Raw genomic sequence first — 22,392 nt, forward strand, 5'->3', positions numbered from 1 at the left:
GACGCTCACGCGCCGATACTGACCGGCAGTGCAGGAAGGTCGCCGCCCCTTGAAGCGCTGTTGCGTGTCTAGCGCCGATAAAGTATGAGGGGCGCGTAGTCTCCCATACCTGATGGCGAGCTGCGTCGGACGCAGCTGGGGATGACCAAATGGAGCGAAGCCTGCCAACTTGCCATCTTCAAGCGCGTCCTCGCCCCTCTATCGTCACTCGACGGCGTTCGCTTGGCTGGCTGGCCGTCGACGTCCTGGAGCTCGTCGTTGGTGTCGATGGCCGCTCGCACCGTTCGTCCTTCAACGAAATGCCGCAACTTGCTGCCATGATGTCTCGAGGACCACTCCGATACCTCCCACGAGGACATTCACGAACACGCGGGGATCCGACAAAACACGGGGTTCTTACAATTGCGACGCTTACCACAACGGTTACCACTCACTCCATGCAGGCTCAGGCGGTTGGTCAGGTCTCCAACAGAGCCGCCGACAGCTCGGCGTGCAGTTGAAGCAGCAACGCATGCTCGTGGGGCACTCGTGCAAAATGTTCCAGACGACGCAGCAGAGATGGCATCGCCGACCGAAGCAGCGGCAGTTCCAGCAGCAAGGGCACGAACTCGTGCGCGTACCCTGCCGAGATCACCACGAGCAGCACATCAGAGCGATCGGCCCAGTTGGCTGGTCGCGAAGACGAAGACGGCAACGTGGTGGTGCTGGCTACCCACTCGGCGCACAGTTCCGTGAGCAAGACGTCGCTGGTCCGAGCTTCGTCCCCGTTGTCTTCGTCCCCGTCGATTTCGTGGCTTTGATCGCTGATGTCTCGGAGCCAAGCGACGATGCCTCGCCGAACGTGTTCGTGGAGTACCACCAGCTCTGCCGATGAAGAGCGCGGAGAGGGAATTACGACGCAGTCTGGAGCAAAGAGTCGTGCTCCATGCTGCTGAAGGATATCGATAATAGCGTCACGTTCGCCTAGCGGACGGTTCGTACCTCCATCAGTGGTCCCAGCAGCGTACAAACACGTCACGCCCGCGTTATTCGTGGCGTTCAGCGGGTTGTTTGCTGCCTCCAGCTCACGCAAGTCCCCATACACCACCGTGAGTCGTCGTAGCAGCGTCTCCATCACGCTGACAGTACCGTAGCAAGCGGCGTAGTGAGCAGACGACTCGCCCATGGTCGTGGCTAACCTCAAGCTCTCGTCTGCAGGGTCCAGATCAACCAGTACCTCCATGAGCTGCGGGTTGCGCTTTACCATTGCCCGATGCAGTGGCGTCTCCCCTGCAGCATTCTGCACGGTTACAGACGAGTACCCTCCGTCCACAATGAGACGCACAGCCTCTTCAACCCCATAGTCCACGGCATTGAACAGGACGTCAGCCGCGAAATCTTGTCGCTGCGCTGTGGCCACCATGTGGTGGTGGTTCAAGACGATCTGCAGCATGTTCATGCTTCGACGCTTGAAGCAGAGCGTCAACGGGGTCTCGCCGTTTTCATCCTTCATATCGATATCTGCGCCGCGAGCTACGAGCAGGTTGGCCACGAGAAGACTCCCCTCGTGAATGCAATGATGCAGTGGCGTTTTACCGTGCTGCGAGGACAGGAGAGGTCAGTTGATAGCGAGAGCTAACCAGGGAAAGCGAATGTAGGTCAAAGTTTTGTTACCTGGTCTTGAGCGTTCGCATCGGCATCAGAGTCTAACAGAAATCTGGCAACGTCAAATGCGTCGCCGTTTGCAGCATAGTGAAGTGCGCTGTACCCGTCCTGCGAGAACCGAAAAAAATCACAACAAACAGCAGCAGATATCAGGGAAAGTAAGCGACGAGAATGACCAAACAATACCTCATGATGACCCAACGACGCTGTACCTGATTCCGTGCGTTCACGTCGGCTCCAAACCTCAACACCAGCTTGGTAACATTAAGGATGTACTGCAGGAGCTCGCTGTCTACCGTCCTACACTACATACTCCGCGATTTCATAGACATCGCCACACAAATCGTCAACTTCGTTCCTCTCGTGACCAATTCGCAGCCAACGTACATCCACCACGATGTTCCGACGAACAGCCTGGCCGTTGCGAAATACGCAGCGCATGACCACGACGTTGTAGCGCAGCAGCGCCATCATGGTGGGCGTGAGTCCTCCGTTGTCGCGCGTGTCCGGGTCCTGGCCCGCTTCAAGCAGCAGCTCCACAATTCCCAGATCACCTTCCCACGTAGCAGTGAGCAGCGTGGAGGCTCCAATTGTGGACAGGTGGAAGCCCTTCCAGCCACAGAATCGTTGTGTGTGTGGCGCCGAGTCTGTCGTAGCAACGTCCGCCGCTGTCCCCACGAGCTTCAAGGCAGCGACACACCGAAAACTATCAGTTCCAGGTGCGGCCGATACAAATCTGCCTGTCAGCAGACGCACACACCCGCTGTAGGTCGAGCCATTGCGGGTGTTGCTCGCGTAGACGCCGCATGGTGCTCACATCGCCCCGAGCGCCAGCCGCGAGCCACGCGGCGTGCACCTGCTCCATGGACAAGTTGGAGTCCTCGTTCGAGCTCATTGGAAACGCGGGTGCGCTCTTCTTGGTGACTTCCACGGTGGGGATGCGGCGGGAAGTGACGAGTGGAGAGACCACTGGAAGTGTCTGGAGAGTCTGCAGCAGGAATTGTGGTACACCTTCGATCGATTCAAGCAAATTCGATTCCACGAAAATTGGCTGAAACATTCAGCGGATCTTTGTGGATATTTTTTTTTACAAAAATGCAGTATTTTCAACCCGTCCAACCGTTACGGTCCGTAACTTACGGACCATTTCGGTAACGAATCAATGGTTTGTTTAGACCACCAAAAACGTGGCGATTGAGTAGCAGAAGGAAACCGCCAGCAGTGTACACGGCATGGCGGTATATGACCAAGGCAAGCATTTGGTGCGAAATTTACATAACCGCGCTAGCTAATCAAGTTATAAGAAAATGCGAGGATACTTCGGAGAAAACGGTCTACATGCACTGCGTCGATTTGGTGTACTGTCTGTTTTGTTTCTATCGATCGCGAAAATTGTTGAAGACTTCTATACAACTTGAGCGCAGATACTTACACACGCTTTTTCGTTTTGATTTGTAAAATTATTGGATAAAGCCCGTTACAGACGCTGATTGCGACCGGCGAACGTCCACACCATCGATTCACCACAATACGTTCCTATTCGCTGGTATTCTGCAAGCCAGCACAACATCGTATGATCTGCAAGCATAGGATGGGCGGGTACTACGACATACAAAGCCGGCACCATGAAAGCCAAAGATGAAGTCTACCGATTCAAAATTATTGACTAACGTTACAGCAATGCGTGATTGGGTGTTGTTAGCCGGCTAGAGATATACACGTTGAAAATCGTAAACCAAATTACCGATCGAGCCAAGCTGACAACTAGGTGATTCATCGCCGACCATATCCTTTCGATTGACTCAAGTCTGTGCAAGCGACAAACCTCCAGTGTGGTTTGAAAATAGGGCGAAGGACTTGGGCACTTTAAAGGCACATGCCGCTGCAGACGAGTCTAGACAGCACCACCTTAGTTATAGACCTAGGATGCCAGGTGATTCGTGCCCTCAGCCTTATTATTGCCCAACCGAACTGCGGCTGTTCACTCAGTCATCGTGGAGCTTGAGCAGACACCCTTTGGCGTGATCCAAAAAGCAGCTTCGAACATGAAGACGCCTCCATAAGGCGAATTTTTAAAATGTTTCACGCATCTAGCGAGAAAAAATACTACAGCCAGCGGCGACAAATACTTGCGCGTAGCCAGTATATTTCGTGGCAAATACTGCAGCGATACTTCCACGCATTTGACGACTGTTGCCTAACTCAAGTGGCCTTTTCATCCGGATCCTTGCTGTCATCGGCTTCATGTTGCTGGTCTTCCAAACTTCGAATCGTAATTAAAGATAAATACCACCAGGAAGAGAAGCGCCACGCATCGTTCTCGCAGGGGATTCACAACCTCAGCGCAAGCCTGGGCAGGTCGAAGGTAAGGATCGTTAGAGGTTGTGGAGGTGAGCCATGAGCCTGACGCCCGCTACTCGTACCATTTTAAACTCATGCATTCCGTCTACGTAAGAAGCCATTCATCGGGATGCTGTTAGCGTAACTGGCGAACGAACACCCTCTTGTATGGTTCTATGGCAAAGCAGTGATTGTACTTCGCGCCTGGTTGGATCCGTGAACACGTGCGTCTGGACGTAATTGTAGTATCCCCCCCCCCCCGCTCGCGAAATGTGGATTTTGCAGCACCTTACACGACTGGATGAGAACCAAGAAGTGGCAGGATGAACTGCACCGTGATTCTAGAGTGCAACACTGAGGTAGCTTCGTCTGGTCATGCCCATCGTCGTGTGACAGACAGACTGGGATCGACGAGTTCCGCAAAAGTTCCCGGCAGATGACGAACGTGGTTCTGACTGGAAGTGGAGAAAAGATTATTAATAAGAGCTAGTGTAAAAGGGATGGCGACCGTGTATTATACAAAACGGGTGATGCGGTTCCTTTGATGCCACTCGCTCGCGTCCAGCGTGCCCCACAGCCATCTTGGCCTCATACCTACGCATTGAATTTAATACATATAACATCACTAAGCAAGCCACCCCTCCTTATAAAAAACACATTGAAACCCACCGTTTCAGGGCCCAACCCTGATGTGCTGGGTTCTACGGGATGCTCCATGTGGCTCGCAAGGGGCACATAGGCCCCTCAAATTGGTCCATTCGACTTGAACACGCCAGCGCTAGCTGAACACACTAGATGTACGAGCACACTCAGCTGGAAAAGAAGACGAGCTTTCGCGTCTGGTATCGCCTTGATTCCAGATATGGACCCCTCGCCAATATTGAGCCAGCATGTCTCAGCGCTTCAACTTGAGACTGTGTGGCAGTGGCCTATTCACTGCCAATGAGCTTGGGCGAAGTCTGCGACCACTTTCACGGTTGCGTTGAGCTTAGCGCAGGCACAGACAAGTATTTGCAGGTGTGGCGGGACCACACGCCCGCGCATCAGTCTCTGTATGACGACGTAAATATCTGTCAACAAGTTGTCAGTGGCGGTGACTATCCGCGGTGCGACGTGAAGGGCGTTTCAGGATGAATATCGCTGTTATCTTTTTTCTGGCTTTTTCGACTTGATTCCGGTACTATTATAATATAAATCTGATGTTCACCCACAACATCTGTCAAGGACCTAAGCATTATTTGGCTTCCCTGTCGCTGGCCAATCCAAGCAGCGCAACATTCACGGTAGGCCGCGCGTTTTTAGTATTCGGGCGGAATGACTCCACTAACCATCGACGCTCGTCAGTGTAACGCTCTTCCGTTGCTGTGGTCTTAGTATTCTTTCCGCTCCGCACCACTCACGCCTTTGAAGAGGGAAGCATGGCTCCTGCCAACACAAATGTTGAATGCGCCACGGACGGCCAAGTTCCTGAAGTGCCGTTGCCGCCGTCGGCCTCCATGACCGACGTCCACGCAGCATGGCTGGCTGCCGGCGCGCGAGGTGACGTGGCGGCCATGCGCCAACTACGAAGTCAGTTCCCCACGTGGCTCGACTTGCATCGGGTACTCGTCGCTGCCTTGCCCTCGCTTGCTTACGTGGGCGGCCTCTTGTGGCGAAGCAGCCCAGCCTTGCCGAAGGTGCATCGCGCCGCATCGCAATGCACCGCAAGTGTCCATAACGTGCAGAGACCAGCTGGGTAGCTCACTGCGAGTGGGTCCATTATTACTCGCGATCTCGCTGACACATTAACTACAAACGTGTATCTTCATGTATTATAGTCGGTAAGCCCGCCGGACTCGATGCGGCGTCAAGCGCCGTTCTGCAGCTGGGACAGCTTCCACCTGCCTACCATCGGCGCGTCGGCCCTTCACACGGCAGCGTGGAAAGGATACCTCGCGATCGTGCAGTTCTTGCTGGAGTGCGGCCAGGACCCAGACTCGGGCGACGGCAGCGGCCTGACACCCGCAATGATGGCCATCTTGCGCCTCAATCTGCTCGCCACGCGCTGCGTCTTCCGAGACGGACAGGCCGTGCGCCGCAACCTCGTCGTGGACGTAAGTGTGTGTGTGGCTAATACGATCCAGCAAGGTAGACTTGTCCCCATGATACCACTCTATACGGCTAACCCGAACTTTGTCGGTGGTTTCCTGTTGGATAGTGCCGTGCCGAGGTGAATGAGCAATTGCAGCAGGTGCTGGCGGTCATTGGGTTGCTGCTCCGGTTCGGCGCCGACCCGAATGCTCAAAGCCAGGTAAGACGTCTGGGATAATCCATCCATCCAGCCGAGTGGCCGCGGACGGCGAGTGGTTTTCCTTTTCAACAGCGACTTCAACTCCCTATTCCAAACAAAAAAACTAATCGGTGCACGACGTGCCACGGGCAGGACGGCAAGACGGTCTTGCACTGTTCCACCAGCGATGACGCGTACGAAGTGGCCAAGTTGCTGCTGAACGCCGGCGCGAATGTAAACACGCAGGACGAGGTGCGTCGTTTTGCAGCGAGCAGCGTGGTTGGATGCGTTCGAATGGATGGGCTCCTCCTTCCCGAACCTTTCGACTAATCGAATCGTGCTGTGTGTGGCGGTGTGTATAACTACTACTGCTACTGTCCTGAATGAAGAACGGCAAGATGCCGCTGCACTATTGCGTCCAGGAAGGAGGATTGCTTGTGACGGAGCTGCTACTGGCCCACGGCGCGGACATTGACGCAGAGGACTCGGACGGCAGCACACCATTGAAGCGCGTCGTGCAGCGCGCCGACCTGAATGTGCTGCAGCTGTTCTTCAATCATCACCAGCTCGTTGCCACGCCACAGCGGCGAGACTTTTCCGCGTCGGTGTTGTTCCTGGCCGTGGACATGGAAGTGGAGGACGTGGTGCGCTTCGTGGTGGACAATGACTACGCCCCCGTGACGGCGCGCAACGCGGCAGGTGAGACGCCTCTGCACCGAGCCATTGTGCGGCACAGTCCGTCCGTCATGGAGTTGTTAGCAGATCTGGACCCGGAGGGTGACAGCCTCACGGCGGTGACCGCAAAGATGGAGACGCCCACCCACTACGCGGCTCGCTACGGGTCTGCGCGAGAAGTGGAGACGCTGCTGTTGTGTCTGACCAGGGTGTTCGGCGACCTGGAGGAGCTTGTGGAACTGGGCGCAGCGAACCCTCTCAACGTTGGCGACGGGGACGGCATGACTAGCCTGTATGTCGCAGGCACAGCCGACGACAATTCGAGTGAACAGGTCCAAGTCCATGATGGTCCCGACGAAAGCAGGGGTGCAGGACGCGCTGTGGAAGTCCGGGATGCGAAGGTGCGGCTGTTGTTGAATCACGGAGGCTGTCTGTTCCCGCCGGAGTTGTTGGTGCGGATGTTGTCTGCATCGACTTCGCGCATACCCCACCTGGTTCTCCCTGTGCCAGTGCAGTATTGCCTAGGTATTTGGCTCGTTGAAAGCGGAGCCGGTGCTGCGGAGTTCGAAGGCGAAACAGTGGTGTCCGACAGCAGCAACAATCTTCTGATGGAAGCGCTAACGGAGCTGTGCATGCAGTGGATACCTTGCGTCGTGTGTCCTGGATTACCGGCGACAATGATCACATTCGTGACTTGCGCTGGTTACGCTCACGAGGTGCTACCCCTGCTCCTCAGTTTGCCGCTGCACCGCGCAGCTTTTCGTGGGCTGTTGCGTTGGTTGCACAAGTTTACCGCGAACAATGGGTCGGGGCACGTTTTGTTGCTGCAACTTCACGATGAGTTATCGGAGGCGTGGCACGAGAATGAGCACGGTACGGACTCGACGCTATAGATGTATTCGGTACGATGAAGAGTATTTTTCATTACTACGAGTACTGTATTCGTTACTACGAGTAGAAGGTACATAATCAAGAGTTTAGCAAGTCGAGAGGACAGACGCCAACACAAGAAGAACAAATTCATGACAGTCGAGCACCGAAATGTTAACCACTTCGCAACACTAGGTCACCTAAGGAGTTCAAGTGCATGCTTGAGTCGATGTACTTGGATAAAAGGGAGCATAAGCTTGCTGAGGATGTCGTGGGGTGCGTAAGTGCAGGAATTTGTGAAATGCGTGATATTCAAATAATAGCATTGCCTAAAGCCATAGCTCCTCCCGAATTACCTACTCCTTTGCAGGTTAATGGGTCGCTCGTGCGATTCGACATGGTCTCAGGAGGATATCACCAAAGATGTGAAACTTGTCAAGGTGCCAACCAACCCCTAGGTGACCTAGTGTTGCGAAGTGGTTAACATTTCGGTGCTCGACTGTCATGAATTTTTTCTTCTTGTGTTGGCGTCTGTCCTCTCGACTTGCTAAACTCTTGATTATGTACCTTCTGCTCGTAGTAACGAATACAGTACTCGTAGTAATGAAAAATACTCTTCATCGTACCGAATACATCTATAGCGTCGAGTCCGTACCGTGCTCATTCTCGTGCCACGCCTCCGATAACTCATCGTGAAGTTGCAGCAACAAAACGTGCCCCGACCCATTGTTCGCGGTAAACTTGTGCAACCAACGCAACAGCCCACGAAAAGCTGCGCGGTGCAGCGGCAAACTGAGGAGCAGGGGTAGCACCTCGTGAGCGTAACCAGCGCAAGTCACGAATGTGATCATTGTCGCCGGTAATCCAGGACACACGACGCAAGGTATCCACTGCATGCACAGCTCCGTTAGCGCTTCCATCAGAAGATTGTTGCTGCTGTCGGACACCACTGTTTCGCCTTCGAACTCCGCAGCACCGGCTCCGCTTTCAACGAGCCAAATACCTAGGCAATACTGCACTGGCACAGGGAGAACCAGGTGGGGTATGCGCGAAGTCGATGCAGACAACATCCGCACCAACAACTCCGGCGGGAACAGACAGCCTCCGTGATTCAACAACAGCCGCACCTTCGCATCCCGGACTTCCACAGCGCGTCCTGCACCCCTGCTTTCGTCGGGACCATCATGGACTTGGACCTGTTCACTCGAATTGTCGTCGGCTGTGCCTGCGACATACAGGCTAGTCATGCCGTCCCCGTCGCCAACGTTGAGAGGGTTCGCTGCGCCCAGTTCCACAAGCTCCTCCAGGTCGCCGAACACCCTGGTCAGACACAACAGCAGCGTCTCCACTTCTCGCGCAGACCCGTAGCGAGCCGCGTAGTGGGTGGGCGTCTCCATCTTTGCGGTCACCGCCGTGAGGCTGTCACCCTCCGGGTCCAGATCTGCTAACAACTCCATGACGGACGGACTGTGCCGCACAATGGCTCGGTGCAGAGGCGTCTCACCTGCCGCGTTGCGCGCCGTCACGGGGGCGTAGTCATTGTCCACCACGAAGCGCACCACGTCCTCCACTTCCATGTCCACGGCCAGGAACAACACCGACGCGGAAAAGTCTCGCCGCTGTGGCGTGGCAACGAGCTGGTGATGATTGAAGAACAGCTGCAGCACATTCAGGTCGGCGCGCTGCACGACGCGCTTCAATGGTGTGCTGCCGTCCGAGTCCTCTGCGTCAATGTCCGCGCCGTGGGCCAGTAGCAGCTCCGTCACAAGCAATCCTCCTTCCTGGACGCAATAGTGCAGCGGCATCTTGCCGTTCTTCATTCAGGACAGTAGCAGTAGTAGTTATACACACCGCCACACACAGCACGATTCGATTAGTCGAAAGGTTCGGGAAGGAGGAGCCCATCCATTCGAACGCATCCAACCACGCTGCTCGCTGCAAAACGACGCACCTCGTCCTGCGTGTTTACATTCGCGCCGGCGTTCAGCAGCAACTTGGCCACTTCGTACGCGTCATCGCTGGTGGAACAGTGCAAGACCGTCTTGCCGTCCTGCCCGTGGCACGTCGTGCACCGATTAGTTTTTTTGTTTGGAATAGGGAGTTGAAGTCGCTGTTGAAAAGGAAAACCACTCGCCGTCCGCCGGTCACTCGGCTGGATGGATGGATTATCCCAGACGTCTTACCTGGCTTTGAGCATTCGGGTCGGCGCCGAACCGGAGCAGCAACTCAATGACCGCCAGTACCTGCTGCAATTGCTCATTCACCTCGGCACGGCACTATCCAACAGGAAACCACCGACAAAGTTCGGGTTAGCCGTATAGAGTGGTATCGTGGGGACAAGTCTACCTTGCTGGATCGTATTAGCCACACACACACTTACGTCCACGACGAGGTTGCGGCGCACGGCCTGTCCGTCTCGGAAGACGCAGCGCGTGGCGAGCAGATTGAGGCGCAAGATGGCCATCATTGCGGGTGTCAGGCCGCTGCCGTCGCCCGAGTCTGGGTCCTGGCCGCACTCCAGCAAGAACTGCACGATCGCGAGGTATCCTTTCCACGCTGCCGTGTGAAGGGCCGACGCGCCGATGGTAGGCAGGTGGAAGCTGTCCCAGCTGCAGAACGGCGCTTGACGCCGCATCGAGTCCGGCGGGCTTACCGACTATAATACATGAAGATACACGTTTGTAGTTAATGTGTCAGCGAGATCGCGAGTAATAATGGACCCACTCGCAGTGAGCTACCCAGCTGGTCTCTGCACGTTATGGACACTTGCGGTGCATTGCGATGCGGCGCGATGCACCTTCGGCAAGGCTGGGCTGCTTCGCCACAAGAGGCCGCCCACGTAAGCAAGCGAGGGCAAGGCAGCGACGAGTACCCGATGCAAGTCGAGCCACGTGGGGAACTGACTTCGTAGTTGGCGCATGGCCGCCACGTCACCTCGCGCGCCGGCAGCCAGCCATGCTGCGTGGACGTCGGTCATGGAGGCCGACGGCGGCAACGGCACTTCAGGAACTTGGCCGTCCGTGGCGCATTCAACATTTGTGTTGGCAGGAGCCATGCTTCCCTCTTCAAAGGCGTGAGTGGTGCGGAGCGGAAAGAATACTAAGACCACAGCAACGGAAGAGCGTTACACTGACGAGCATCGATAGTTAGTGGAGCCACTCCGCCCGAATACTAAAAACGCGCGGCCTACCTTGAGCGTTGCGCTGCGGGCGAGCCAAATTTGCATTGACAGCTATTGTGGGGCGCGGTGCACTAAACATCAGCTTTAGTATGCGAAACTAACGTTAGTATAAAAAACAAAAATATCCGCTCGGAAAAAAGATAAGCGAAATAGTCTTCCTGAAACGGCCTTCACGTCGCATTATACCTGACGCGACCTGGATACATGGTTGTGTGCCGTTTTTTGTGTTGCTTGGATCCCGACCATGTCGGAGTAGTGTGTACCGCTGCACGGAAGCTGCTACATAGCCAAATGAAAGACAATGCGCTCTTGGAAGTAATTCAAACAGTTATTTCGCTAGCTGGGATCTCCTCCCTCGAGAGGTTACAAATTGATGCCGTTGGTGGACCGCGCCCTGAAAATACACGATGCCCAATCCATCCTTCGAGCGTCACGGATAGTAGACAGTAAAACTCGACGCGTTACGCATCTATCGGTTACGTTGAGATCAAACTCGTTAGCACAACACAGACAGCTTACGACAACTTTCCATTACTCTCGCTTGTAGCGACAGCTTCTACGACTGTCACTACTTCTCCGTACAAGCGTCCGTGGAGCCTCGCAACGCAGACTTGTACGTGGCTGTCCGATACGGGTAACCAGACGAGGAAAAACCTTCGTGGCTGTCTACTGTATGCAGCCTTTCTGTCTCAATTCCAGGCGTACATGCAGAAATCAGATCAAAATACGGACGAACCGAATCGGACTATCCAAAACCGATCGTGTCGGTTTTCCTAAGCCGGAGGTCTTTTCTGCTGCTGGTAGTTCTTTCGTGTGTCGCTCAATAGCCCTACAGTAGCGAGAGATAGTATATACTCGAACGTTCTCCAAGTTTACACGACAAGTAACTCGGATCCAGATCTGTTATCAACTGAACTATAGGGTCCATATAGTTGTACAAATCAGGCCATCTGTAAAATTGTCAAGATCTCCGAGGTCTTCCGTATCTTTGCATTCAAGAGCTTGTCGGAAGTGGCTGCCGTCAAAATGCTCATAAATCCTTCAGCTGCGGGTCGAGCACACGAGCTGAGACGATGGCAAGCAGCGACCAGAGCCGGGAATTGTCTCTGCTCCCTAGTATAATAGAAGAAGTGCACGCTGCGTGGTTAGCTGCGGGTGCAAACGGAGACGCGGCGGCCATGGAGCAATTAGCGAGCCAGTTTCCCGAGTGGCTCGACTTGCAGCGGGTAAGAAGGGCATTATGCCACCGTCAATATACCACAGAAGGTCGAGTGTTGACAGCGTGAACCGTGCAGACCACAAGACTTACTACGCTTAACTCGCGGTCACTCGGTCAAGCTCGATTCTGCAGCTGGGACGCCTTTCACCTCCATACAATTGGCGCATCAGCGCTGCATGCCGCGGTATGGGACGGCAGCCTCAGCATTATTCGCTATCTTCTTGAAGAAGGCCAGAGTCCAGACGCCGCGGACGATAGCGGGATGACGCCAATAATGTTCACCATCATGCGTCTTAACCTCCTCGCCACGCGCTGCGTCTTCCGAGACGGACAGGTCGTGCGCCGCAACCTCGTCATGGACGTAAGTGTGTGTGGCTAATACGATCCAGCAAGGTAGACTTGTCCCCACGATACCACTCTATACGGCTAACCCGAACTTTGTCGGTGGTTTCCTGTTGGATAGTGCCGTGCCGAGGTGAATGAGCAATTGCAGCAGGTGCTGGCGGTCATTGGGTTGCTGCTCCGGTTCGGCGCCGACCCGAATGTTCAAAGCCAGGTAAGACGTTTGGGATAATCCATCCATCCAGCCGAGTGACCGGCGGACGGCGAGTGGTTTCCCTTTTCAACAGCGACTTCAACACCCTATTCCAAACAAAAAAACTAATCGGTGCACGACGTGCCACGGGCAGGACGGCAAGACGGCCTTGCATTGTTCCACCAGCGATGACGCGTACGAAGTGGCCAAGTTGCTGCTGAACGCCGGCGCGAATGTAAACACGCAGGACGAGGTGCGTCGTTTTGCAGCGAGCAGCGTGGTTGGATGCGTTCGAATGGATGGGCTCCTCCTTCCCGAACCTTTCGACTAATCGAATCGTGCTGTGTGTGGCGGTGTGCATAACTACTACTGCTACTGTCCTGAATGAAGAACGGCAAGATGCCGCTGCACTATTGCGTCCAGGAAGGAGGATTGCTTGTGACGGAGCTGCTACTGGCCCACGGCGCGGACATTGACGCAGAGGACTCGGACGGCAGCACACCATTGAAGCGCGTCGTGCAGCGCGCCGACCTGAATGTGCTGCAGCTGTTCTTCAATCATCACCAGCTCGTTGCCACGCCACAGCGGCGAGACTTTTCCGCGTCGGTGTTGTTCCTGGCCGTGGACATGGAAGTGGAGGACGTGGTGCGCTTCGTGGTGGACAATGACTACGCCCCCGTGACGGCGCGCAACGCGGCAGGTGAGACGCCTCTGCACCGAGCCATTGTGCGGCACAGTCCGTCAGTCATGGAGATGTTAGCAGATCTGGACCCGGAGGGTGACAGCCTCACGGCGGTGACCGCAAAGATGGAGACGCCCACCCACTACGCGGCTCGCTACGGGTCTGCACGAGAAGTGGAGACGCTGCTGTTGTGTCTGACCAGGGTGTTCGGCGACCTGGAGGAGCTTGTGGAACTGGGCGCAGCGAACCCTCTCAACGTTGGCGACGGGGACGGCATGACCAGCCTGTATGTCGCAGGCACAGCCGACGACAATTCGAGTGAACAGGTCCAAGTCCATGATGGTCCCGACGAAAGCACGGGTGCAGGACGCACTGTGGAAGTCCGGGATGCGAAGGTGCGGCTGTTGATAAATCACGGAGGCTGTTTGTTCCGACCCGAGTTCTTGGCGGAGGTATTGGTGCTTCCTAATTCCCGGAGCTTTGCGTTACCCGCCGAAATCAAATTCTGTTTGGGGAGGTGGCTTTTGGAGAGTTATCGAGAGTTCGAGGACGAGCCTCCCGATGTAGAAGATTGTCGGACTGCTGTAGCAAATGATTTGTTCGTACAGTGGTTAGCACACGCTGCTTGTGTGGGAGATTCACTGACAGTACTCACAATTGTGGTGAGTGCTGGTTACAGAAGCGAGATTTTGCCGCTGCTGCTGGACTTGCCGTTACGCCCTGGAGGATTTTCCGAGCTCTTACGTCGATTGAAAAAGTTAGCTCGATGCCCGCAAGCGAACCCCCTTCTCCTTCTTTTGCATCACGAGCTAGTCGGGGCCTGGAATAGGTGAAGGTGTTTGCGCGGGGGGGGGATCGAAGTGAACCCTGACTAACCGTGAAGGTATTGATCACTACATTGTGATTGTGACAAACAGGAATGAGTACTGCATTTTTACGGAGTGCTTACACAGGATGCCTGCAAACCAGACCATATAATAGTGCACGGATGAACTGCCTCGTTGTTGTGCGCTTGAAAGAGAATATGTGATTCACGGTAAACAGGCAGCTGACGTTGAGGAACATGTTTTGCCTGGTTTCGTTTCGGATTTAGGTGTTATTAATTCAGGTTAACGATCTACGAATACACCGTCGGCGTCGAGCTTACTCATCTCTACGTCCCACCTGCGAGTGCAACGGCCCTCAAGACTTCTGTCGTAGTACCCGTCAACAGCATTGCGGTCCATCAGCTTCTTCAGCATCCCCCCCACCCGCAGCAATAAACTAGTCATGGCGAATTCGCGTTTCCTACGCCGAATGTGTTGCAGGTCACCTGGAGCGCTCCACCAGCGCTATGTGTAGCGTCGATAAGACGCCATCCCCGAGGCCATCCGTTTCATCTCCTCCCCGCTGCCTTTTCTCGCCCCGCTGCTCTATCTTTCAGGTTGCACCCCGTCGTCAGCCAGCTTCTCGTGGTGCAGGCCACACGACTTGGAGCTCGGCTTCGCGCGTCACTGCGAAAGCTTGGGTGGGCTGCGCGCGTGTTGCAGCACTCCCACCGAATTGGTGACCTGCCGAGGTCGCACGCAATAACTTCCAGTAGGGACCACGGCGTCACTCGTGTCTGGTTTCTTCAGGGAAACAGCGCGGTGACTCTGCCACCGTGGGTCCCTCACAGGTCGTTTTCGTTTCGTTTTAAGTAGAGGTACATTACAGTCACCCAGCTTACCTACGACCTAGAAAAATGCCCGGCCATCGAACGCATCCCCGACAGGTCCTGCCTTCAGGTTGATGAGTCTAACTCGCCGCAATACACCGCCTGGGCTCCGGCGATGCAAACTATCGGCTTAGTCCACGGTGTTACTCGTGAGCTGCCCCGCCCTTGGCATGCGAGCACGTCGGCTGCCGAGCGACTCGATCGAGCCCGGAACGACAGAACATCTTTCGCCTGATATGGAAAATTCCACAGCGGTTTAATGAGATACGCACGTACCCCCCTCCTCCTCGGCCAGCGGCTTCTTCCAAGTCAGAAGATTCATGATCCGATTGGTATATAAGAGTATTTAGGGGCGGGTCGCAGTCAAAAAAAGAGGTCGCAGAAAGAGAATCCGCCAATCAAACAACCCTTCACCTCTTTTTGCATGTACACTCCCAACAAGAGGTTGCAGAGGTCTTTTGGTCACCTTTTCTGTACGCAGCGGCCTCGATATGTGTGCTTGCCGTCGTTGTCTCCGACAAACGCACGTGGCCCGAGCCTCCGCAACACCGTGCCGCGAGCTGACTGGGATATGATTCGGTCCCAACAAGTCTTTTCCGTGGGCTGGTTTCGACGGCATATACGCTGCACTACTCCACTGGGAAGCAACGCAGAGGTGGACATTTCCACACGAGTTGCGATCGCTATGAATTATCTAGCACGGCCGCTCACACCAAGTAAATACTTTCGATTTGAGTGAGTTTGAGCACGTCAGTGGCATGCCGGGTGCCTAATACGAGTAAAACGTTTTGCGATGACGGCTGGTACTGCCGTCGCGGGTATCCGGCATTTAACATGATGGGTGTCGTGGACCACCGCCAGCGATTCATGGCATATTCATCACTTTTCGCTTCCCAGGACGCGGTATGGTCTATCGGTGGAGCAGTCCCACAAGTTTAGAGTGTTCAAATCGACTTTCCGTGCAAGTAGAGAGCAGCCTACCCTGTTTGCTTGTCGCGGAACGGCACCCATTCAGCTGGAGTGCCAACTTGGTCATAAGCACCTATGCGATGTCCCGGAAATCGTGTTTATACTCGGCCATACGCCACCGCGCTCGCCACATGTAGTACGCTTGAGTTTGAAGTTTCTATTTCCATAATAATCACTTCAATAAATTCATGATCAATAATACGCATTTATGTGAGTCAGCTGCGCTTTGCTCTTCGAGCCCTTAGTTCTGGTCTCTCCACTGTTGCCCCTTGGGCGTCTCCTAGATCGGCTGGCCATGCTTAACTGTGAGCAAAAGTTATACTGACTTGCATGTGAATTTCTTAAGGAAATGCGGCTGTGACCCGACCTCCACTTTGTATGGAGCTCTAATTTACTGCTGCCGATCCTGTCTCACACAAATACTTTCGGATCCCATTGCTTCTTGATCGCGGCTACAATATATCACTTTTCGCTTCCCAGGACGTGGCAGGAAAGCGATGGTCTATCCCCCACGACTTTCCGTGCAAGTAGAGAGGCAGCCTACCGTTGATGCGCGAGCGCTATGGAACGGCACCCATTCAGCTCAGTGCCAACGTTACCAGACCTAGGAAAATACTATATACATGTAGTATTGAGTTGGAGACCTTGGAGTCCAATAATACATAATTCCATACATAAATACAGTAATTGCAAATCAATAATATTTTCCCGAGGTTTGAGCTCCTGGACTGCAGTACAGACCTGTGCTCTTGAGCTCATGTATGATGTGTACTTTGTACAATCTGATTGCGGGCGTCACTGTACAAAGTTGAAGCGCGAGGGAGACTTATATGGTCGTAACATAGTTGTGCAGTCCATTTAGCTTAGCTCCTCGGTGCCGCTATTACTTGTACGCTTCCCGAAGCTCGTCATGGAGCTGGAGGAGAAGAGGGTGACAAAGCTGATGGCGCGCAAACTTGTCGAACTGGTGGAGTAGGCTCGTCAGGGCTTTGTGCTGCAGAGGGAGCCCCACCAGTATTGCCACGACATCGTGCGCGTAGCCTGCGCAAATGAGGATGGTGAGCAGCGACGCCCACGACTCAGTACACTCTGCGCTGGCCAACCATCGGACGCACAGCTCCGTCAGCGCTTCAACGGGGGCGTCACCACGACGATCATGGGTGATTTCTTCGTCCTCGGGTTCATGAACAGGATCTCCATCTTCCACTAGCCAGGTTCGTAGACAGCGCTGCACTTGGGCAGGCAAAATGATACGGGAGGCATCCCGGCAGGTATTTGAACTTGCAGCCGGTGCCAACTTCTGCTCCAAAAAGGAAGGAGGGAATAGCTGCGCTCCATGGTGCAACAACAGCCGGACTTTGGTGTCTCGCTCTTCGTGATTAGCAAGTCCAGTCTCTGCTTCAGGAATTACCTGGACAGCAATGCGTTCGCCGCGCTGGGTCGGCATTATTCCAACGACCAACAGACTCGTCATCCCTTTCCAATCAGCAGTGTTAAGAGGATTCGCTGGTCCAAGCTCCTGAAGGTCGCCAAGCGTACTCGTAAGACATCGCAGCAGCATCTCCACTTCCCGATGCGAACCATGCTGCGCCGCGTAGTGAGCAGGCGTCTTGGCTTCCGTAGTTACCGCAGTCAAGACGTCACCAGCCGGGTCCAAGTCAGCCAGCAGCTCCATAAGGGAAGGACTCCGTCGCAGGATCGCTCGGTGGAACGGTGTCTCCCCCGCCGTATTGCACACCGTTACGGACCCGTACTCGTTCTCCACGACGTATCGTATCATCGCCTCGTCCCGGAGCTCCACGGCTTCGAATAACACTGCACTGGCGAAATCGTGCCTCTGTGGCGTCGACACCCACTGGTGGTGGTTCAGGAACAGCTGCAGCACGCTCAGGTTGCCTTGCTTGAGCACTACAGTCAGCGGCGAGACGCCGTCCTTGTCCTCTACGTCGATGTCGGCGCCGCGAGAGAGCAGAAGCTCTGTCACGAGAAGCCCTCCTTCTTGCACGCAGTAGTGCAGCGGAGTCTTCCTGTTCTGTTGGCAGCACGAGGGTCAGCACCAAAAGCCCCACATATCTCCGAGAGGACGTACCTCGTCCAACGCGTCGACGTTTGCGCCAGAGTCCAGCAAGAACTTGGCCACATCGTACGCGTCGTCGCTAGTGGAGCCGTGCAGCGCGGACTTGCCATCCTGTCAAAAAATGTAAGTGTTTTAGATTGTCGTTAGTCATGTTATACGTAGCGCGAGGGACTGGCACGTGCCTTGCTTCGAGCGTCCACATCGGCGCCAAACCGGAGCAGAATCTTGATCACTTCAAGCACCAGTCTAACCCTCTCATTTTGCTCTTCTCGACACTGATACAGCAACTGGTTAGGCGAGCGATTTTACTAGTGAAGTGGTGGGTCTTGACGTACATCCACAACTGTGTTGCGGCGTACAGCCTCCCCATTGCGGAACACGCAACGCATGGTCAACAGGTTGAGGTGCAGGATGGCTACCATTATGGCCGTCATGCCGCTGTCGTCGTCCGCGTTCGGGTCCTGGCCCGATTCGAGCAGGAACTCCACGATTTTCAGCTCACCACTCCATGCGGCTGTATGGAGTGCCGAGGCACCGATGGTGCGCAGATGGAAGTCACCCCAACTGCAGAATCTTGCATGCCGCTGGATCTCCGAGTCCGACGCAGCACGGCCGACTTGCTGGGTTTGACGCTGTCAGATCGTTGGTCTCAGCTAACGTAATAGATTTGTGAGACTTTACCTGGCCGAAATCGAGCCATTCCGGGAACTGACCCCAGAGCTCACGCATGGCCGCAGCATCGCCCTTGGCCCCAGCCGCAAGCCACGCGGCGTGGACTTCGGCCTTGCTAGCACTCTGTTGCAACAACATCTTATTGTGATGGATATGTGGGCGTTAGAGTTCTCGGCGAGTCAATTGGATTGTGAAGGCGCCTGAAGGATCTCCGATCGATCGTTTGCATCGACCGCATACGGCTCGATCCCACGGCGCTGGCGTAGAGACTGGGTTGCGACGGGCTGCAGAAGCAGCCACGAATAAAGTCAAATCCAGAGAGTGCAGTTACCTCCCTCGCGCTGGATCTACTTGACGCACGCGTAGTTGATGATGAGGTCTTGGCCTATTTCAAACTTCAACGCGTCGTACTGGCCTTCGTTGCGCCGGCTGGCTTCACCGCGCGCTATGGAAGGCTGCACTCGATATTGATCTAGCGGCGAGAAACCCTCCCATGGGTGCAAGCCGACCTACGCAAGGAATGGAGCCCTGGGGGCAGCTCTCTCATTATGGATACATGTACGTGCGACAGGGACAATCGACACATGCCAGCGGAACACTCGACGTCCAGCGAATTGATCTCTTTGGTCGTAACCTGCCCCGGCACACACACAAAGGCTTCAACGAATGGTCCGTGGCGGCAACTTCAACACCGACAGGCGGCGACATTCAGACAGCAAAATACAGCCAGCGGGCGGTTTGCCTCCTGGAGTTTTTGCAACCATCAGTCGTGCAAGTGCTCTTATCGCCCAAGTCGGGCGTTGTGCTTTCCGGGTATTTGGCTTAGCAAATCCGTAATGGTTGACCCGCTCATCAGATTGAGCTACGATTCATCAGTGTTGATTCGACTTCCCTATCTGGCCAACGTGCTCCACGGCACTAAGAGCACCTTCTGTTCCTTTGCAATACGTTTGACGGTTCGTCAGCTTGCACACTCCCGATCTCAAATGAAGTGCTGACCCCTCTCACCTTTGTGACGGCGTGCTTGGTTCAGGTATATTATGATACATGCACTACGCTTTCGGAGTGGCGTGCCTGGTACACACGACGAAGACAATTGGGTTTCCTGATTCGGGGAATGTGCTGCGCTGCACTGAAGAATAAAATTTGAACGTGGTCATGTACTAACATTAGGTGTTGTCGCAGCCTGACATGCCTCCAGCAATTCATTGTGAAGTTCTAGCAGCAGGGCGTGGCAGAGCTGATGGCGTGCAAACTTCTCGAGTTGGTGCAGAAGGGCTGGCAGGGTCCAGCGCTGCAGAGGCAGTTCTACGAGCAGCGGCACCACGTCGTGCGCGTAGCCGGCACAGATGACAACAGGGATCAGGGACGGCCACGATCCAACGCATGCCACACTCGCCACCCACTGCATACACAGTTCCGCTACCGCCTCAGTCAAATCGCTGCCGTCACTAGTATGCACAGTCTCGTCGTCTTCAGGCTCGTCCACGGGAGTTCCATCCTCCACAATCCATGTACGCAAGCATTGCTGCACTTGGGCCGGCAGTTTCACGCGTGACAGAGAATCTTCGAGCTCCAGCTCCGTCTCCAGAAAAACATGAGTGAACAACCGTGCTCCGTGCTCAAGCAGCAACTGCACCTTGGCATCGCGGATAGTAACGCTAACCATTCGCTCGTTGCCAACTTCATCTTCCAAACGAGGGTAGTCATAGTGAAACGGCGTCGTTCCTGCAATGTACAAACTCGACAAGCCCTGGCCGTTGACAACGTTGAGAAGATTCGCTGCTCCGAGCTCCTGCAAGTCGCCGTAGACGCTTGTCAGACACCGCATTAGCACCCCCACCTCGCGATGAGAGCCATACCGAGCAGCATAGTGTGCTGGTGTCTCGGAGTTCGCAGTGACCGCGGTCAGATTGTCTCCTGCCGGGTCCAAGTCGTTCAATAGATCCATTAACGATGGGTTCCGTTGCTTGATAGCTAGGTGCATTTGGTTTCACCCTGTGCGTTGCGAACGGCTACGGATGCGTACTCGTTCTCCACCACATAGCGAACCATCTCCTCCGCTCGAAACTCAACAGCTTGTAACAGGACCGCTGCGGCGAAATCGTGTCGCTTCGGTGCCGCCACGCACTGGTGGTGGTTCAAGAAGAGCTGTAGCACGTTGACATTGCCTCGCTGCAACACAAGTGCTAGTGACGAAGTGCCGTCCTTGTCTTCCACATCGATACTCGCGCCGCAGGAGAGCAAAAGATCCGTCACGAGGAGCCCTCCTTCCTGCACGCAGTAGTGCAGCGGCGTCTTCCCGCTCTACAAGCAGCAAACGACACTGGTTAGCGTCACCGGATTCGATTCCCCCGTTTGCCATCCTTACCTCATCCAACGTGTCTATCTCGGCGCCAGCGTCCAGCAGGAACTTGGCCACATCGTACGCGTCGTCGCTAGTCGAGCAGTGTAGCGCGGTCTTGCCGTCCTGCACCAAAGCGTGAGGCTTCTTAGTTGGGTGCTTCGACCGCGAAGGGCCGCTCAGTTGGTCGTCGTACCTGGCTCCGTGCATCCACTTGGGCACCAAAGCGAAGTAGCAACGCCATGACATCGAGAACTCGCTGCACTTGCTCGTCTTGCTCCTGGCGGCACTGGTGTTATAACCACAAGCACAAGGTTCATAAATCTTACCGTATTGCCACGGCAGGGGTGTATCGTATCCTCTTACGTCGACGACGGTGTTGCGTCGCGCAGCCACTCCGTCGCGAAACACACAGCGCATGGTCATAAGGTTGAGCCGTAGGATGGCGACCATCATGGCCGTCATGCTACTGTCGTCGCCGACGTTGGGGTCCTGACCCGATTCCAGGAGGAACTCCACGATGCCGAGGTTCCCTCCCCATGAAGCTGTGTGGAGCGCTGAGGCGCCTATAGTGCGCAGGTGGAAATCCCCCCAACTGCAGAATTTTGCTTGTCGTTGGGACAGCGAGTCCGACTTGGCACGGCCGACTTGCTAATAAGCACACGTGAGCAGATCTTAGTGTCGGTGTCTGGTGTATTGTCAACAAAATTCTCGTTTACCCGGTTGAAGGCGAGCCATTCTGGGAATCGGCTCCACAGCTCACGCATGGCAGCAGCGTCTCCGTTGGCACCAGCAGTGAGCCACGCCGTGTGAACCTTTGCCATACTCGCTGAAAGCGGCAGCGGAGAATTTGCAGACGAAGCGCCGGAAATCACTTTCTCACTTTCCATCTCGACGGGGGATATCCGATTATGGCGGATCCCTTCGTGCATCTTCAAGACCTCGTCCAACGGGACCGCACACGGCTGAATGATGCCACTGCGCCGAAGGTTGCGGCAGCGAGAAAAAAGAAGCCACGTCAGAAACAGAACCGAAATAATATGAAGTGATTCCGTGTCGGCGTCGCCGACTCGGCGGAGTCACAGAGAGCCCCGCACGGTTTCCACGCACTGCGACTGGCCGAAACGCAAGCGAAGGTGGCAACCGACTGCCACTACACTGTCCAGCCGATCCAGAAGGTGTCACTCTTGCGCTCGGACCAGCACTGTCTACGAACCTA

General features: G+C 54.9%; 6 protein-coding genes across 8 annotated transcripts; 2 read left to right on the plus strand and 4 right to left on the minus strand.

Moving 5' to 3' along the window:
* Window positions 1-457: 457 nt before the first annotated feature.
* Window positions 458-2,539, minus strand: IUM83_04519 (uncharacterized protein; the record flags this gene model as incomplete). Its single annotated transcript, XM_067928603.1, has 5 exons — window positions 458-1,579; window positions 1,654-1,752; window positions 1,857-1,949; window positions 2,032-2,325; window positions 2,405-2,539. 5 exons carry the CDS (start codon window positions 2,537-2,539, stop codon window positions 458-460), a joined length of 1,743 nt encoding a protein of 580 aa, XP_067792590.1.
* Window positions 2,540-5,402: 2,863 nt separating this feature from the next.
* On the plus strand, window positions 5,403-7,821 carry IUM83_04520 (uncharacterized protein; the record flags this gene model as incomplete). Its single annotated transcript, XM_067928604.1, has 5 exons — window positions 5,403-5,585; window positions 5,802-6,077; window positions 6,182-6,274; window positions 6,407-6,505; window positions 6,643-7,821. The coding sequence occupies 5 exons, from the start codon at window positions 5,403-5,405 to the stop codon at window positions 7,819-7,821; spliced, it is 1,830 nt and encodes a 609-aa protein (XP_067792791.1).
* Window positions 7,822-8,433: 612 nt separating this feature from the next.
* On the minus strand, window positions 8,434-10,853 carry IUM83_04521 (uncharacterized protein; the record flags this gene model as incomplete). 2 transcript variants are annotated; one of them, XM_067928606.1, is made up of 5 exons in its annotated part: window positions 8,434-9,612; window positions 9,750-9,848; window positions 9,982-10,074; window positions 10,179-10,454; window positions 10,671-10,853. In XM_067928606.1, 5 exons carry the CDS (start codon window positions 10,851-10,853, stop codon window positions 8,434-8,436), a joined length of 1,830 nt encoding a protein of 609 aa, XP_067792765.1. The 2 variants fall into 2 exon arrangements, with proteins under 2 accessions (XP_067792765.1, XP_067792764.1); XM_067928605.1 differs by lacking the exon at window positions 10,671-10,853 and having other exon boundaries at window positions 10,179-10,241.
* Window positions 10,854-12,052: 1,199 nt separating this feature from the next.
* IUM83_04522 (uncharacterized protein) lies at window positions 12,053-14,168 on the plus strand (the record flags this gene model as incomplete). The annotated part of the gene is made up of 7 exons (XM_067928607.1): window positions 12,053-12,205; window positions 12,275-12,559; window positions 12,662-12,754; window positions 12,888-12,986; window positions 13,124-13,810; window positions 14,004-14,025; window positions 14,095-14,168. The coding sequence occupies 7 exons, from the start codon at window positions 12,053-12,055 to the stop codon at window positions 14,166-14,168; spliced, it is 1,413 nt and encodes a 470-aa protein (XP_067792682.1).
* A 2,795-nt stretch (window positions 14,169-16,963) lies between these two features.
* IUM83_04523 (uncharacterized protein) lies at window positions 16,964-18,967 on the minus strand (the record flags this gene model as incomplete). 2 transcript variants are annotated; one of them, XM_067928609.1, is made up of 6 exons in its annotated part: window positions 17,203-17,286; window positions 17,492-18,112; window positions 18,170-18,268; window positions 18,340-18,432; window positions 18,493-18,777; window positions 18,839-18,967. In XM_067928609.1, 6 exons carry the CDS (start codon window positions 18,965-18,967, stop codon window positions 17,203-17,205), a joined length of 1,311 nt encoding a protein of 436 aa, XP_067792681.1. The 2 variants fall into 2 exon arrangements, with proteins under 2 accessions (XP_067792680.1, XP_067792681.1); XM_067928608.1 differs by having other exon boundaries at window positions 16,964-18,112.
* A 1,018-nt stretch (window positions 18,968-19,985) lies between these two features.
* On the minus strand, window positions 19,986-22,303 carry IUM83_04524 (uncharacterized protein; the record flags this gene model as incomplete). Its single annotated transcript, XM_067928610.1, has 8 exons — window positions 19,986-20,624; window positions 20,692-20,749; window positions 20,859-21,136; window positions 21,201-21,299; window positions 21,370-21,462; window positions 21,540-21,824; window positions 21,893-22,151; window positions 22,284-22,303. 8 exons carry the CDS (start codon window positions 22,301-22,303, stop codon window positions 19,986-19,988), a joined length of 1,731 nt encoding a protein of 576 aa, XP_067792778.1.
* Between the last annotated feature and the right edge of the window lie 89 nt (window positions 22,304-22,392).

This window comes from Phytophthora cinnamomi (assembly GCF_018691715.1).
Source record: "Phytophthora cinnamomi strain GKB4 chromosome Unknown Contig33, whole genome shotgun sequence".
NCBI classification, from domain to species: Eukaryota; Oomycota; class Peronosporomycetes; order Peronosporales; family Peronosporaceae; genus Phytophthora; species Phytophthora cinnamomi.